Source organism: Sinocyclocheilus anshuiensis, unplaced genomic scaffold (genome assembly GCF_001515605.1).
Source record: "Sinocyclocheilus anshuiensis isolate Anshui unplaced genomic scaffold, SAMN03320099.WGS_v1.1 scaffold1255, whole genome shotgun sequence".
NCBI classification, from domain to species: Eukaryota; Metazoa; Chordata; class Actinopteri; order Cypriniformes; family Cyprinidae; genus Sinocyclocheilus; species Sinocyclocheilus anshuiensis.
Genome location: NW_015540914.1, coordinates 178,964 through 197,253, shown reverse-complemented (window position 1 = coordinate 197,253; position 18,290 = coordinate 178,964). Strand labels below are relative to the sequence as shown.

The window sequence follows — 18,290 nt, the reverse complement described above, 5'->3', positions numbered from 1 at the left end:
ACTGCAGTCTTCAAGTCATTCCACAGATTTTCAATGGGGTTTAAGTCTGGGTTCTGACTAGGCCATGCAAGGACCACCTTCAACCACTGTGCGCTCAGTTTTGCTGTGTGCTTCAGGTCATTATTGTCATGTTGGAATGTAAACCTGGCAAAGCTCAGTCATGACTGCATGTGGCCTTTCTTGAGGAGTGTTTTTTTTCTTGCAAACCTCCCATACAAGCCACATTTATGAGAATTTGTGGTATTGTTGTCACATGCACACAATGACCACTCTTTGTCATAAATTCCTGAAACTGCTTCAGAATTGCTGTAAGCCTCTTGATAGCCTCTCTGAGCAGTTTCCTCCTGGCTCTTTCATCCAGTTTGGACTGTGCTGTCCCGCAGGCAGTGCTCTGGAGAAGTCTTTAGCTGTCAGTCAGGCAGGAGAGCTGTATGAGGAGTGGCTGGAGCTGAGGAACGGCTGCCTGTGCTGCTCTGTGAAGTAAGGTTGTTCAGACTACTACTAAATACTAGGACAAAATAGGGCTGGGCGGTATGACGGTATATATCGTTACCGCGAAATAAAGTGTGTATTGTTAGAGATTTTGCTATATCGTGTATTCTGCGATATGCAAATATATCTGCGTAACATAGTACTGCTTAAACGTTATACACCTTTTGAGTGCTAAGGAAACATGCATGAATGAGAAAATAAAGAATGGGATGCACTTGATAGAGTTATTAAGTGCAATAAGCAGTGAAAACGAGCTCAATGCGGTGCTCGCGCTGACTGACACACAGCCGAAGCGCACGCACTGAAAGTCCCTCTCTCGACAGCATGCGATGCGAAAACAGATCTCTTTCGTGTGTTATTGTGCTTGAATGGTCAAATACGCACACATTATGTCATAATAATCGTCGTGTGGAGTATTCAAGTAAACACAGTCGGTTATATGTTAAATAAATATAAACAGTTGGGTGAAAACCGGATGTGTTTCAGTATATTGGATCAGTGCAGTCGGTCTTAAAGGGACAGCAGCCTTATTTACCTGCTGCTGTCTGTCATTATTAATGTTAATCATGTTTGATTTATATAGTGAAGACTATGCAGTGATTTATTTATACACTTTATACAATTTCAGTAATATTTCTAACTACATGTTAAATAAACCTAGCCTACTGTAGCTGAATAAATAAAAATTATTTCATATTTATTTGTTCTGTTGTGCTTGTAATTTGCTTCTTTTTCTTCATTTTAATAACAAAAATAAAATAGAAATCGCTATATCGAGGTACATATCGTTATCGTGAAATAAAATTTCTCATACCGTGAAATAAGATTTTGGTCATATCGCCCACCCCTAGGACAAAATTATAAAGTATATGAATGTGTGTCTGTTGTAGTTTGAAGTATTATGAAGAATAAATATAGTTCCATCTGGACCACAGAACTATTTTTGCACTTTTTAAGAAACCCACTATTTCTGCTTGCCATTACATTCCAATGACTAAATAGCTGTTGTCCTTGTTTTATTAATTTAATTGTTTCTAATTACTAATTATTTATATGGGATTATTAAAAACATTACTGCTGCGTGATAAATAACACGTACACAACCGTTCAAAAAATTTGAAAGAAATTCATGTTTTTATTCAGCAAGGAAACATTAAATTGATTTTTTTTTTTAATAATAATCAATTTGACAATAAAGACTTTTAATATTACAAAAGATTTATATCTCAAATAAATGCTGTTCTTTTTTACTTTTTTCATCAAAGAATCCTGAAAAAAACATGATCATAGTTTCAACAAAAATATTAAGCAGCACAACTATTTTCAACCTTTATAATAATAATAGGAAATGTTTCTTAAGCATTACATCAGCATATTAGAATGATTTCTGAAGGATCATGTGACACTGAAGACTGGAGTAATGATGCTGAAAATTCAGCTTTGCCATCACAGGAATAAATTACATTTTTAAAGTATATTCAAAAAGAAAACAGTTATTTTAAATTGTAACAGCATTTCACAATATTACTGTTTTACTATATTTTTTTTTATCAAATAAATGCAGCCTTGGTGAGCATAAGAGACTTCTTACAAATCCCAAACTAGTGTATACTTGCATATATTGAATTATGTCAGATAATACATTATCACCCATGTCTTTTACAGAGACAATGGTTTAAAAGCTATTGAAAATCTAATGGAGAAGAAAGGAAAGTTTGACTACATCCTTCTAGAGACAACTGGATTGGCAGATCCAGGTACTGTATTTCATGTGCACCAACAGATACATCTTCGTAACCTACCAAATCTCTTTATTATGGTAGCTAGTGCATCCATTGGCCATCTTGCTCAAAAGTTGTAATCTGTTATCTTTTGTATAGGAGAGGTCTAAAAATATGTACATCCATGTTTACACAGATTCTTAGATTAGGCTGTGTTTTATGGCTTAGATTTAATTTTATAGAATTGTAAGGCTTTCCTTACTAGTAGCAATCCACCTTGTCTTAGTCAGCATTAGCGTTTAGCTATTAAAGGAATAGTTCACCGAAAAAAATGAAGATTTGCTGAACATTTACTCAACCTCGGGCCATCCAAGATATCGAAGAGTTTGATTCTTCATTGTAATAAACTTGGAGATATGTAGCATTACACTTCACTTCACACATCACTTGCTCTCCAGTGTATTCTCTGCAGTGAATGGGTGCCGTCTGAATGAGAGTCCAAACAGCTAATCCACACGACTCCAGTCCATCAGTTAACATCTTTGTTTGTTAAGAGTTAAGAGTCCTCTATCAATAATATTGCTTTGTCCAATTAAATGTTTCATCTCGTCTGAATCAGTAAAGAAATATGCACAGATCAAGCAACATTTATGAGTGAAAACATTCCAAACCAGTTTTAAATATGTTGGTGGATTTTGATATTTTGGCCCGAAGCAATGGAGAGAAGATTAAAAAACACTTCTGAGAAAGCAGTTCATGATTATAAGACTTAAGTGTCCAAAGAAGATGGGTGAGAATTACTGGAAATTCAGTGTTCAGATCTTAAAGTGACAGTTCTTCGAGAGGCCAATAGCTTTAGTTCAGTTCAGTATGTGTTAATGTGTCAGCTAATAGTTTTGATTCACAAGACATTCATTGATGGACTGGAGTCATGTGGAATAAGTCATGTAATTCTAAATTTCTCCAAGTCTGTTCCAAAGAAACAACTCCTCTATCTTGGGTGGTCTGAGGATGAGTAACTCTAAAGCAAATTTTCACTTTTGGGTGACTTGTTATTGGTTATTTCACATTAAAAGTTTTTTTTTTTTACATTGCAAGACAATTTAGACATCTTTGTGAAGAAGGAGTTTTCACCTACATAGCAAAAAGCACTGTAAAGCAATTGAAAGTGAAACCGAGATCAATGGAAAGGCAGGAGAATCAGCAGCATCTCTGCAGCCAGTCTGTGTACATGAGTGACAGGTGTCAAGGGCCAGTGCCGTGCAGGGCCCTCAGAGCTCAGACACAAGCCCCTCTTCACTGTCATTGGCTGAGACAGGCCTGTCACTCCTAGGAGCCTCAGGGGGATAAGCCCCTCCCCTTCTTCAGAAGATGCTTGTGGGCTGAATGGGTTATGTATCTGATGTCTTTCAAGAACATTGCCTTCATTACACTTCTATCAAATATTTATCATGCTTTCTTATTCTACCCTGACAGTTTGACAAAACTCCATTATGTGAACAAGATGGCCTCAAATTGTAACATGAAACTGTGAAATAAATTTTACAAGTAAAATTGGAAAGCATGGAAACAAACCAAATGTATCTTGTAGCTTGAAAAATTTTAAGCCACCCGTAAAATTAAGTTATGCATTTTAAAGCACACACCTACACCCATAACCCATTTAAGTTTTTTTACCAGAGTTTTAAGGCAAAAAGTGTCCAGTAACTTGATAAACACTGCAAAACCTAATAAAATGCTACACTGAAGCATAGAATATAATAAAATTATTTTATTGCTAAACCTTCCAGTGGTGAGTGTCATGAAATTATACTTTACATCATTTTTTATATTAAAAAAAATATTTTTATTACAATGGTAATTTAATTGTGTTTTCCCATTTGTATATTTACAGTAAATAGAGAAATAATTATAATTATTTAGATTTTATGTGCGTGTCTGTGTGTGTAATTTTGTACAATTAATTTATATACGTTTTCCAAACCAGGAGCTGTTGCTTCCATGTTTTGGGTTGATGCAGAATTAGGGAGTGATGTCTATCTGGACGGTAAGAACCTAAACTAATAAATGCTGCCTCAGATGAAGTCATTGATGGTTTACCTGTCAGTATAATTCAGTGTCCTCATCTCCTACATAGGTATTGTCACAGTTATAGATGCCAAATATGGGATGCAGGTAAGTTGCTGCTCCATTCTGTCAAACCACAGACAAAATTACTTATTTTATATTATATAATTTAGTAGATTATTTAAGAGTTTATTTGAGTTAAATAATTTTTATTTAAATAAAATTTATTATAGTTAAATAATAATTTATAAATGAATAAATATAAAATGTTTTCATAAATTATATTTGAATAAACATAAAAGTGAGCCATATAAAAAATCTGGGGGAAAAAATTAATTATAAAAATTAATAGAAAAATAATTAAATATGAAATGTGAAATGAATAGGAATAATATATATCTTAAGTTAAATAATATTCATAATAAAATAAACACATCAAAGATATTTAAATGATCCTGATAAAATAATAAATTATAAAACATTTAATAGAATTGTTTTTGGAAAATTTGACTATTATAATATTTTACATTTAAAACTTATTTTGTATTTTAAATTGTAGAGTTATTAAATGTTTTGGCCTTGTATTAATTAAAGAAGCAGACTGTTATATATAATGCTTTACATGGAAAAACGATAAACAAACACAAAGTTGGGTCCATGTTAATTGAAGGCATTACATTTACTTGGTCTTTACAGAAAATTCTTATATTTTATATTAGTCTTCAAGTATTGTGTCCCACTGAAATATCTCCCCCCTTGCCGTTCCTCTTCACACTTCAGGCTGGGAGCAGGACAGTGGTACTGACACCTGGATAATAGGCTGCAATTTAGTGGTGTCAGTCTTTTTATTGCAGAGGTAGCACCTCGGCACTGCCGCCCTCTGGGGTTCTGTGAGCGCCTGTTGAGGTGAAGACAGGTGAGGGCTTGATAGAAACTGAAGAAATAATAGATATCCAGGCAAATCACTCTAATGGGCCTGTCACCCTTTGTCCTGCTCTTTCATTGTCACTTAATATATTCATCCATACAAGAGATACTTCGGGTCAGGTGAGGGGTTTGACTTGCACAGACATGCCCATCAGGTGCCCTCGTGTGCCTTGATCTCTGCCAGTTGGTTTGAAACTTGTGCAGACAGATGATGAGGCTTGTATCGCTCCCAGAGCTCAATGTTATTACATATTGAACACAGACAATGAGACATGCCTCCTCGCCAGTCAGCAGAGATGACTGGCAATACACACAGGAAAATAAATTGGATTGTTTTCAATAAGCAAACTGTTCAGAAGTTATAATATCCTGGAAATTGGATTTCTTTTAGTGAGTTTGCATCTTGTAATCGTAAAGATGTCAGTTTGCTCATCTGCACCGATGTGAAAGATGTATTTTCAGGAAGGAAGCTGGACAGAACAAGTGCAGAAGTATAAAGAGCCTAATGAGATTTGAAATGTCCTTATCATTCTATTAGATCTTATAAATGATAAAGTCCAGACTCTAAATTCTGGATGGATGAGCTACATTCATAGCTGCCATAAAATAGCTAATATACACAATACACACACCTGTGACTGAATATCGCTTGAATTCTTTGGATTCTTTGAATGTTTTGGCTTGCTATAGTGTTTTGCAACCATAAACAGCTTACTCTTAGTCTAATAAATGATTTTACCTATTTTGTCTGAAGAATTATTTGTTTTATATATATATAAAGTTATCTATTTTTTGCATATTGGCAAATTTACTTTTTTACATTGTAAAAGCAATAAACCACTCAATGCAATTATATCATGGTTAAAGAGGTCTTAGGCATGAAAGTACATCAAGCTATATTGCTTCATTTGAAGACGTAACAAACCATTTGTATTTGTACTTTTCTGTTTAAGATGATAAATATAATAGTGATTTTAGTTTTTTTATTATTGTTTTGATAACTAAAATTATGGCAATAACGATACATTTTTGTATTAAAATTCCATACTAATTTCTCTAAATAAATTTAAAATAAAACACTAAAACCATTTTTGATCATTATTTTGTTAATTTGTTTTATTATGGTGATAACCAATACTTTTCTGACATACAAATTCCATACTATTTAAAATAATTACATTTTTAAAATTTATTTTAAAATAAAATGCAAAAAAAATTGAAGTAAATTCAAACATCACATTATAATGTACACTGTGAAAAAAAATAATATTCATTTTGAAATTTGCTAAAGATTACATTTAACAATGTTATTAAAATAATTGTTTGTTTGTTTGTTTTTTATTATATATTTATGCATCCCTGAAATATCATCAAAATGAAATGTAAACCTTGTATGTTTTAATAAGGTTTGTTTTAATAGTTCTTTTGTGTTATGTAATCATTGTCATTTCCTGTTTGTCTTTTAGCATCTAATAGAAGAGAAGCCAGAGGGTCTTATCAATGAAGCTGAAAGGTAAACTCTTATTTGATTCATTAATATAAAAATATGGTGTTAAAAATACAAGACAAGAAGATAGAATCTTAGTAACACAAGAATCCAAAAGTCAAATTGTCCAATCACCAACATTTTTATGAGCACCTCTTGTGGGGTCTTTTGAAATTCTATTCATGACTGTTATCTCTATTAAACATGACAGCTGGTGCTAATGTTTGTGCAAAAACATATCAGATTCCAGCCCAGCTCCTTTCCCCTCTCCTGCTGCAGTCAGGGTGTTTTTGTTGGGGTTCGGAGGCATGTCGGAATGCTCACAAGTGTCAGAAGTCATAAAAAAACGCTTCTGCTCTCTGTTTATGTTTTCCTACCACGCAAAATGGTGGCGCCTTTTGAGTATGGCACGAACTATGCCACCCACACACGACTCGACAACAGGCAGGGGGATGGATGAAACACAGCAAAGTGTGTTTACATACTTACTCACACACACACATTTAGTTACAAAGGGAGAGTGGGACATTGAACACTGAGCAATAAAGAAAGTGACAAAAGAGAGAGAGAATGGGATGAGTTGTTCTCGTACTGTATTGTTCTATTGATGTATAGTACGACTGTAATCACACATACTTGCGTACAGCAACTGTAGATGCACAAAGAAGCGATTTGCTTTTTATGACGAATAATCCATATGCGACCCTCTGAGGTGTCGTCTGCCTTTGTTCCATACACATGTAGGAAAGATGGGCAGCATTTATCAGGTGATTGTGAATGGTGCTGAATTCTGCTCTCTGTTTTTAGGCAGATAGCTCTTGCTGATCTGGCCATCATCAATAAGACCGATCTAGTGAATGAGAGTGAGATGGTGGAGCTCAGAGATATGGTGAGGTGAGAACCATAGACCCCTTTATATTCCTATATGTTCTTATTCGAGATGGACATACTCAAAAGCTGATAATGATTTAACCAATAAATGGTCGATATTAACATTTTATACTGTTATATTGTCTAAATGAATTTAAAAATAAAATACTGAGAACCAAAATCAATCAGAACCAATTCAGGCAACACAACATTACAATGTACAACTATAAAAATTAGATGTTTATTTTGGCATTTGCTTAAAAACAAAAAATACATTTTAAAGTGTTTAAAGATGTGTGTTGAAAGATTCACTTTTAGGCAAAGGTGTAGTACCAATATATTTATTTATTTATTTATTTATTTATTGCAAAGATAATGCAAGTAAATACAAAATGCAGTTTTTAAATTATAATTTCATTTATTAAGGGAAAAAAGCTGTCCAAACTACCTGGCCCTACGTGAAAAATTAATTGCCCCTCCTCCTAAATCATGAAAGAACTGTGATTAACCACATTATTTTAGAAAGCTGAGTTAAATTTCACTAGCCACACCAGTGTGGCTGAATGAAAACAATTCTGCAAAGAAGAGTGGGCCAAAATTCCTGTGAAAGACTCATTGCCATTTAACGCTTGATTGCAGTTGTTGCTGCAAAGGGTGGCACACCCAGTTATTAGATTTAGGGGGCAATTACTTTTTCACGTAGTGCCAGGCAGGTTTGGACAGCTTTTTTCCCTTAATAAATGAAATCATAATTTCAAAACTGCAGTTTGTATTTACTCAGGTTATCTTTGTGTAATATTAAAATTTGTTTGATGATCTGAATCTTTTAAGTGTGACAAATATGCAAACAATTAAAAAAACAGGAAGGGGGCAAAAACTTTTTCACACCACTGTGTGTGTGTATATATATATATATATATATATATTATATACACGTATATAATCTATAACCAGTACATTGCTTGTTAAAGTTCTATACAATTTTGTGTAAATAAATTAGAAATAAAAACATACTAAACTAACTACCAAACACACTAAAAACTAAAAATTAATTGTTTTAAATGCTTCAGTGAATGTAGATATCGCAGCATTATAATGTACACCATGAACAATTATATTTATTTTGAAATTAGCTAAAGGTCATATTTAACAATGTTATTAACGTAAATGAGTGTTTTTAATAAATAACTTTTAATGAATGTTAATACCGGCAAAAGTGTAATACCAATATATTGTGCAAGCCTATAGTTGTATGTTATTCAGTGGATTCTGGTGTCTGTCTCAAACATGTCAGAAATGTGTTGTGGTGGAGCCAGGAAATTTTTTATTAATTATAAATGGTGCTTGCTTTATAGTTAATGATCTGAACCCCTAACACAAAGTAATAAACTTTGCTGTGTACTATCAGTTAAGTAATTTTCTTATGATTTTTGCATGGTGAACAATAAAATCGTCAAAATAAGTAAATAAATAAAACAATATATAAATAAACTTGTTTTACGAGGTACCCGAGTCATATCTATACCAGAATATCGGGTAAACCAGTTTGGCCAGTTAGCAGCCAGAACCCAGAGCACCCAAGTAACATTAATTAAAACATTAAAAACCATTCAGTACACCTTGGCAACCACAAAGCAATGTCCTGGCAACCAACCGTAACACCCTAGCATTGTAAGGCAGACCTTTGCACTTACATTTACATCAGAAAATGTAAAAATCTAGTTATAGTGATCATTTGATAGATGTCTTTGAGTTTGTTTTACAGTACATGTGCTCTGTCCTCTTCATTATAGATCAATAAATGGGCTCGTAAAGATTTTGGAGACTCAAAAATCCAGGTGGGAGGATATGCAGAAACCACAAAACACAAAACGCACTTTATTGTGATCCAGGGTAAAAAGTGTTTGCATATTGTACCATATTTTGAAGCAGTTTCAAACTTCACTTTTACATAAAGCTGACCCTGCATTCAACAAAGGTCTGTCATTTTAAAGCAGTTAGATATTAATCGAGACCTGTAATCTGATAAGTATGCTAGCATTTAAAAGTTTGGGGTCAGTACTTAGAAGAAGTCTCTTAGGCATATCAAGGCTGCATATATTTGATCAAAATTACAGTAATATTGTGAAATAATATTACAATTTAAAATAGCTGTTTTTTATATTATTTAAAATGTAATGTATTCCTGTGATGGCAAAGCTGAATTTTCAGCAGTCATCACTACAGTTTTCCGTGTCACATGATCCTTCAGAAATCATTCTAATATGCTGATTGTAATTCTAATATTTCTTATTATTATCAAAGTTGAAAAAAGTTGTGCTGCTTAAGATTTCTATGGAAACCGAGATAATTTTTTTCAGGATTCTTTGATGGATAAAAAGTTCAGAAGAACAGCATTTATTTGAAATGTAAATCTTTTGTAACATTATAAATGTCTTCACTGTCCTTTTTGATCAATTTAATGCATCCTTGTTGAATAAAATTATTAATGTCTCAAAAAAATAAAAATGTAACTGACCCCAAACTTTTGAAAAGTAGTCTATTTTCAATCAGTTTCATAAACTGACCAATGTAAAACTTTCTTCAGCAGTTTTTAGGGTCCTACCTTTATTTTCTGTCATCTATTAATAACATCAAAGACAGAATAAGTATTTATATATAAATACAAATTAAGTGTATTTTCCTTCCTTATAGGGTTGACCTGTCTCAAGTATTAGATTTACATTCGTTTGATACCAAAGACGGCATAAGGTAAGTGTTTTTTGAAGAATACTTGCAAGAATTACACAACATGATTCTTACTGAAGTATAGTAGCGATTCTGTTCGCCGCTATTTTTCTAGAGGATTTTGTGTATCCGATGAGGATCAAACACTCCATTAGCTCATGCTAATGTTAATGATTTACACGAAAACAAAAAAATGAAACGCCCTTTTTAAGAGTAATTACAGTGAGACTGAGTAAATGTGAATGTCTCAGCCCAGCTGCGGAGGATTATAGCAGTGTCTGCAGTAAAGGTACAGAAGCACTTCCACACAGACTGCCTTTCAACCCAAGACTGTGGCCCATTTGCCCTCTTGAGCACAGGCTGCTTGTCTGGGATGACCCCCCTCTGGTCTGCTGTGTGGTACTCACAGCCCGACGAATAATCCACAGAGCTACGTTTGCCCTCCCCAAGGGGTCAGAGCCAGCTCACGCGCTTTCTTCTTTCTTTCTGTATTAAGCTCAATCTTGCAGTTACTAAACCCAAAAGCTCGTCCGCATCACACCAGCACCAGGATTAGGGGCCGTCAGTGTAGTCAAACCCTTTGAAAGGTTTTAGCTAAGACTCTGTACATCTGTCTAATACATTTGGGTATGTAAGAGGATGTTGTTTATTGAAGGCATTGGACATCAATCAGTGTGCTTGTTTCTCATTTAAATGTCATGAAATCTTGTGTTCTGCAGGTTAGCTGAAAAGTTGCAGCTGGTGAAAACAAGCCAACCACATCTAGACAAGGTGAAGATGACTCTTTTATGACATTTTGAATTGGTGTATTGAATATGTTTCACTTCTGAGGTAGGTAAGATTTCTTTCTCTTTTCTTTCTCTTTCTAGAAGGTTCTTTTCAGGGTTTGTTCAAACCAGAAGGTTCAATAAATGTTAAATGTTGTCAATGTCCTTCTATCCTTGAACCAAACTCTCCATAGGAGCTCTTAGCATTAGATGGGTCACTTTCCCGCATCCACCCAGTCTGTCCGACCCTCCCCCTTCCGAGCCAAGCCTCACTGCTCTTTTCATGTAAATGAGAGCCCTGTTTTCTCTTGTTATTCCACAGGAAAAAAGGAAGTGTGTAACTTTTAACACCGACAAACAATGGTTTAAATATCTGTAAAGGGTCCATGTAACGCCTCAGAGAAGTACAGCAGAATGAGTGCTGAAGTAGTACAGGTGTTTAACACCAAGGGGAAATTCATTCAGGTGTTGTACTGACACTTTTAAAGATAGAGGTATTATTAGAAATGTTTTTGTGTACAAACAGAAATGAGTAAAATCCCTTATAAATACCTGCTGCTGATTTTGTTGCATTTTATTTAAAATTCACCTTAAGGCACAATGAATAGCAATTTCTTACTAAAATTATTATGCACTACACACTACCATTCAAACTTCATACTTTATTAATAGTTTATACTTTATACTTTTATTCAGCAAGGATGCATTAAATTGATCAGAAGTGACAGTAAAGACATTTATAATGTTACAAAAGTGTTCTAATTCATATAAATGCTGGTCTTATGAACTTTCTATTCATCAAAGAACACTGAAAAAAATGTTTCACAGCACAACATTGATGGTAATATTAAGAAATGTGTCTTGAGCAGCAAATCCAACATATGAGATTGATTTCTGAAGGATTATGCGACACTGAAGACTGGAGTAATGGCTACTGAAAATTCAGCTTTGCATCACAGGAGTAAATGATATATTGAAATATATTAAAACAGTTATTTTTAATTGCAATAATATTTCACAACATTGCTGTTTTTATTGAATTTTTGAACAAATAAATGCAGCCTTGGTGAGCATAAGAGACTTCCTTCAAAAACATTTTAAAAATCTAACTTTTGAAAGCTAATGTACATTTGTAATGTAACTTGAGCTGTTTGGAGACAGATGCTCCCATCATTTTTGTTAATGAAACAAGTTTTTAACGTTTCGCTTCCGTGTTTGTTTTATTTCAGAGTATGCTGACTGTAACATTTGAAGTTCCTGGCAGTGTGTCAGAAGACCTATTAAATATATTCATTCAGGTACAAATATAGCATATGGAAACGCGTGTAAATAAAATATTTACCCAGAAGAACACCTTTACAAATGTCTTGAATATGTTTTTTTGTAGAATCTCCTGTGGGAGAAGACATTTAAGAACAAAGCAGGATTGGCAATGATAGTTATCCGGTTAAAGGTGAGGATACATTTATGTATATATAGTGTTGCGTTGTCATTATGTCAGCCACCGAAATGCCAAATAATTCTAGAAAATCATGACTTCTGTGAAGTTAAATTGCCTTTGTATATCAACCATATATCCTTTACAGGCATTCTAATGTTCATCAAATCTGTTCTCTGTGTAAATGATTGTTGTGTGTTGTGGCAGGGGATCTTCTCCATCCAGCAGAAACAGAAGAAGGTGATGTTGCAGGGGGTCCATGAGCTTTATGAGCTGGATGAGACTCCAGAGTCCTGGGCAGATCACGAGCCGAGAATCAACCGACTCGTCTTCATAGGTAAGATCAGATATTTACATACAATACCTATGTAGAACTCTTTGTCAACCTGCCTGTTGAAAGCTGGGGAAAAAATGTGTTGTTTTATTACATTTAAAAATTGTTTCATAAATAATTTACCATTTACTGTCTTCGTACTTCAGGTCGAAACCTTGATGGCGACATTCTGAAGAAAGAGTTTATTTCAGCCATGTCTAATAAAGACTGCGTGGAGTAGATGATATCTGACTGAAACTGTGCACAATATACCAGGCCATGTATACAAACCATACAACAACAATCTCATAAGACATTTGTGAAATCACTGGAAAAGATAGCTGTTTCTGTTTGCAACCCACAGTTTTTGCAAATCCTGCAACAGCAGGTATATAATGGGTGCTTGTCATGCTCCATGATGTTTTGAATGGAAAAAGTGTTAAAATCGGACACTTATTTCTCTTAAACATGTAGAACATCCTTTAAGCATCTGTACGCCACATTTCAAACCAGTAAAACTGATATTAACTGAAATGTCTTAAACACAAACTATCATTTATTTTACATTTCCATTAACATTTTCTCCAAATACATACCTGGAAATGCATATCTTGGACACATTGAAAAACCTGTAGTCTTTATTTTAAGAGTATGTTGTTATTTTTACAATTCATTTAAGTGATCAATTACTAATCATTTTACATAGACTTTTTCACTGTGTAACGTGTAAAATAGCAGTAACCAGTCAAATAAATTACTCTTCTAACGTGTTCAATTTGTGTCTTTTTTCAATGTGAGAACTATCATTACAAGCACCCACTTAACACTTTCTGTGACAAGGCGAAAATGGCAATATTAACATGCATTGCGAAAATTGGTTGGCAGAGTTTACTTTGTTGAGTGTCTCTAGTGGAACATATATTATGATAACTAAGAGCAAGTTACAATACTGAAATTATAGCATATGTACATTCAGTGCAACACAAATTTAGAAGTGTCTTCCAAATGCATACATGTAAAAGAGTTACAAAAAATGTTCACAAATTTCATTAATGCTTCACTAGTGTTTGTTGTTCTATGTGTTATATATTACAACAATTTAGTACGAAAATATTTTAATACATGTCACACTATAAATAATTAGCTTTGTGTTATTAGAAGCCTTAATATTGAGTACAAACACTTTAAGATCAGTTTAGGTCTTTGGATTTCTTTAAATTGACATATGAATGAGTGCTGTAAATAGCTCTGTTAGTTTACACAACTTTCAAGTACTCTCAGAAATTTACATGCATCCACAGCTGAGGAAGTGGATGGACCCTTTCATTTGCAATTGAGATGACTGTGAACAGTTTTAACACACATCCGCGCACAAGAAGGTTTGCTTTGAGGATTGCTGCGCTCATTCATGCCCTCCAATAAAACTCGCTCCTCGCCTGTAGGCTAAAGCTGCGCCGTTTCCTATTTGATTCTGATGTTGATAGGCTCGTTTAGCTGCATTCTTCTTTCAATGCGGGGAGCCGGGCCATGGCCATTTTCATGGTCACACCACCTGCGGGTATCTTGAGGTGACAAACCAAACGAAACCCAGGGGGTATCGGGGGAAAATCAGTCTTTTAAACCGGTAGTTAGGCGTGGTGTGAAAATTCACCATCACACGTCCCGGCTCCCACTGCGCTAACCTGCTTCTGAATTGGGGAGGAATCCTAAAAGGTCACAGAATATAACGATTGTATTTTTATTGGAAGTGAATTACGTGGCTTTTGTAAGAAAAGGCTCAGTGACGACGCAAATTTTTGTCCGGATCTAAAACACATTAAAAATACAATTCATTCATTCATTCATTCACGCATTCGTTCATAAATAAATAAATCCACTTTTTTTATTATGTGGAACTTAAAGATGTCAAGGTTCAAATGTGTGGAGATTAAAAGACTTTAATTATTTTGGCATTATATTATGTATTAAAATAAGGATTACATCTTTTATTTTAAACATTAGCTATTAAAGTAAAAAAAAAAAAAAGTCAGTGTGTAACCACATGCAAAAAACATTTTGTTGTCATGTGACCCAAAATTGAAAAATGTACTTGAGGTCAAATAACCTCAAGAAAGCGTCACCAAATATAGGCTTATTTTAAAATAGACTACTGCATTAATAATAAATATATAGAGTTTCTCTCTTTTTTTTACACGCAATCCTTGCGTAGGCCTACGTAACACTTTAGAAAATAGTAAAAGATTTTCTTTTTCGAAATATGCATGAAACTTGACACATGCGTTTAAAAATAGATTCATACTTTGGAAGTGGATTTGATAATATCAATTTATTATTTCAATAACGAAGCTAAAATTACTTAATAATAGCTAAAGGTAACCTATTACATTATGTTCCTTATTTAACAAGCAAAATAGCGACATAAAAAGTTGCCAGAACGTTTGTCTTAGCTAGGCTATAATAAAACAGGAAAATTCCACATTTAACCTGGTTCAAAAAAGTAATAAATATTAAATATGACTGAAAACAGTACACTTATTTCGCCATCTCCTGAGTTTGAGATGCTCTAATGGGCTTTTTGGTTTTGTTTAAGCAGGTCCAAGACCCCCACACCTGCCCGACTGTCCTGAATCCCTGTGGTGACACTCCTCCCCTATTGGTCTGACCATCGGCGGACCAAAGACGGAATGCGTGTGGCCTCTCATAAATAGTCCGCGTTTCCATGAGTCCCGCAAACCGGCCACAAGCTTCACCAACCACAGTCGCGTCCAGCACATGGTCTCCAACCATGACCCTTTCCCAGGATTACGAAAAAGTGCAGCGTACCCCCGTCTCTTCTGAAGACGATGAAATAGACACCGTCGGAGGAGACCATAGCGACCGAGAGTATTTCATCATGCCTTGCAAGGACCCCGCGGAGGTGGACCACTCAGGGTCCGAGTCTTCAGGAGAGAGCGATAGCAGCTTCTCCACCCCGTCCGCTCCAAAGCAAAACTCCGCCGTCAAACCTCCCTATTCCTACATCGCCCTCATAACCATGGCGATCCTCCAGAGCCCGATGAAGAAGCTGACCCTCAGCGGCATCTGCGACTTCATCAGCAACAAGTTCCCGTACTACAAGGAGAAATTCCCCGCGTGGCAGAACTCCATCAGACACAACTTGTCACTCAACGACTGCTTCATCAAGATCCCACGAGAGCCTGGAAACCCGGGGAAAGGGAACTACTGGTCCCTGGACCCTGCATCTGAGGACATGTTTGACAACGGCAGCTTTCTGCGCAGAAGAAAAAGATTCAAGAGGAACCAACCCGAGTTCACCAAAGACAACCTGCTGCTTTTCCACCCAACGTTAAGTTATCGAGCATATGGGCGTCCTTACTGCGTTTCTGGGCCGGTTCCAGCCCAGGCTAATCCTATTGGATATTTGCCAGTGCCGGATGGCATCATGGTGCCACCTCCACATTTCCAATATCAGACTCTCAACATTAAGGTCCACGAAGCTCCAGAAATCCAGCAAAGGCCCGAGCACAAGACCCAGAAGTGTTCGTTCAGTATTGACAGCATAATGGCCAAATCAACGGCGTCTCCTCGCAAAAACTCTGCTCATCATCTCACACCTGACTACAGTTATGTATTTGCCAGGCCGACATCATGTGTGACTCCAAGTTTGTTACCAGTGCCAACAAGGACTCCTGTGCTGAAGACTGTTCCTTTCACAGAAACTCTGCGGATGGTGTACCCTCCTCATTGTTGAACTGTGTCTGGAAAACTCACAAACTCTTGTCGTTTTAAATAGACTTGTAACATAAGATATTTCTGTCATTGCTCTTATATGATAGTTATAATGTAAATAAATAAATGGTAATATATTTGCTAGTCTAAAATCCTGGAAAGTGGATGTATTAAAATGTCTGTTTAAATAAACCATCATCGTCAAATCTCAAGTAGGCCTAGGCTATGTGTTATATTACTCATTATTGGTACTCATTACCAATTTTTAGGCGAGTATCGTGTATTTTTTCCCCCATAAAGACCGTATAGTAACTAACTGAAATTGTGCATTTTGCTCATTAATTTATTTATAAAACCCAAAAGACTGGTTATTTTAAAATCGCTTTAATTGTTGGCTATATGTTGGAATGTTGAGTAATGTATATTTAATTAAAAAAAACTATAAAAAAGAGGGGGAAATAGGCTAACTTTACATTGACTTTAAATTGTTTTTAAAGTTAAAGCTCTACCAATTGTTAAAAGATTGCTTATGAATGCGCGTTCAGTAGCCTACTCGCATTTTAAAACCAGTAACAGCGAGTTGCGTGCATTATAGTTTACAGAATCCCTTTCACTGCTTGCAAGACATTTTCTATCATTTCGTGTCCACTAGATGGAGACTGAAGCTCGTGAAATTATTCGCACTCGATGCATTGAGACGCATGTGCTTGCTCGGTTAATTTGACTGATTTACTTGACTTCAAATATCACTTTATAACAGAGGCGGACAGTAGGGAAGTATTTTTACTCTGCTTTAAAAGTACTTTTCAAGTGTCTGTACTTTATCAGAGTGTTTTTCTTTAGAAAACTTTACTTCACAGCGTTCCAAAGCATAATATTGTACTTTTTACTGCACTACATATTAAATATCATTTAATACTTAATTACATTAGAAATCTAGTACTTTCTTACTTTTACTCAAGTAAAAGTAATTCAAAGATTTACTTGAGGACAAGAAAGTACTACATTTTTAAAGTTCTTAAGTATTAAAGGTAAAACAAACAACAACTTTTATTTATTGAATGTAGTGCAGTAAAAAGTATGACATTATGCTTTGGAATGTAGTGAAGTAAAGTTTTCCAAAGAAAAACACTGATAAACTACAGATACTTTTTAAATTTACTTGAGTAAAGTAAAAATACTTCACTACCGTCCGCCTCTGCTTTATAATGTTTTATAATAAGACAAATAATGCATTTACAGCGAAAACAAATAGGCTTATGGTTTATCTGTTACACTTTTCACTCCATATATTTATTAGAAAAGGTTTTTGAAAGTCCATTTCTGTATGGATACATGCCTCAAAACAATTATTGAAAGTAACATACAAATATATCAAACCATTGTTTTGGCCATTATAAATTATGTAGACAATACTTAAAATTACAACATAAGAAACGCATTTGACAACTTGCCTCGGCCTGGCATTTATGAAAAATTTCCTTGTCCTCAGAACACAGTTCAACCTTTCAAAATCTACCTAATTACATAGCTGACTGTTGTTTGAATGGATATCATTTGTTTTCACTTGTTTAGCCTACTCACGAGCTATTACAAAATATGATACTAAATTTAGTTTGGAGAACAGAATTCACAAAATTATTGTAATTGAAAAGGTTTTTGAATTAGATGATTGAAACCAACATAAATCCACTGCTAACACATTTGTTTAATTTGACTTTTGTATAATTGACACACAATTTAATTTGTTTAA

The 18,290-nt window shown here is 34.8% G+C and overlaps 2 protein-coding genes across 2 annotated transcripts; both read left to right on the top strand.

Moving 5' to 3' along the window:
* The first annotated feature begins 64 nt into the window (after positions 1 to 64).
* Positions 65 to 13,572, top strand: LOC107689279 (COBW domain-containing protein 2-like). Its single transcript, XM_016487225.1, has 14 exons — positions 65 to 88; positions 338 to 480; positions 2,158 to 2,249; positions 4,201 to 4,260; positions 4,351 to 4,388; positions 6,674 to 6,720; positions 7,501 to 7,587; positions 9,357 to 9,401; positions 10,258 to 10,314; positions 11,010 to 11,061; positions 12,287 to 12,355; positions 12,445 to 12,510; positions 12,703 to 12,832; positions 12,976 to 13,572. The coding sequence occupies exons 1-14, from the start codon at positions 65 to 67 to the stop codon at positions 13,047 to 13,049; spliced, it is 984 nt and encodes a 327-aa protein (XP_016342711.1). The 3' UTR covers positions 13,050 to 13,572.
* A 1,742-nt stretch (positions 13,573 to 15,314) lies between these two features.
* Positions 15,315 to 16,559, top strand: LOC107689290 (forkhead box protein D5-like). Its single transcript, XM_016487231.1, has one exon. It carries the CDS (start codon positions 15,528 to 15,530, stop codon positions 16,557 to 16,559), a length of 1,032 nt encoding a protein of 343 aa, XP_016342717.1. The 5' UTR covers positions 15,315 to 15,527.
* The last annotated feature ends 1,731 nt before the right edge of the window (positions 16,560 to 18,290 follow it).

Coding starts and splice junctions, on each gene's coding strand:
- LOC107689290 (XM_016487231.1), top strand. CDS start 15,528: ATGAGTCCCGCAAACCGGCCACAAGCTTCACCAACCACAGTCGCGTCC.
- LOC107689279 (XM_016487225.1), top strand. CDS start 65: ATGCAAGGACCACCTTCAACCACT. Junction 7,588..9,356: donor GAGCTCAGAGATATGGTGAG/GTGAGAACCATA, acceptor TCTTCATTATAG/ATCAATAAATGGGCTCGTAA. Junction 12,511..12,702: donor TGATAGTTATCCGGTTAAAG/GTGAGGATACAT, acceptor GTGTTGTGGCAG/GGGATCTTCTCCATCCAGCA.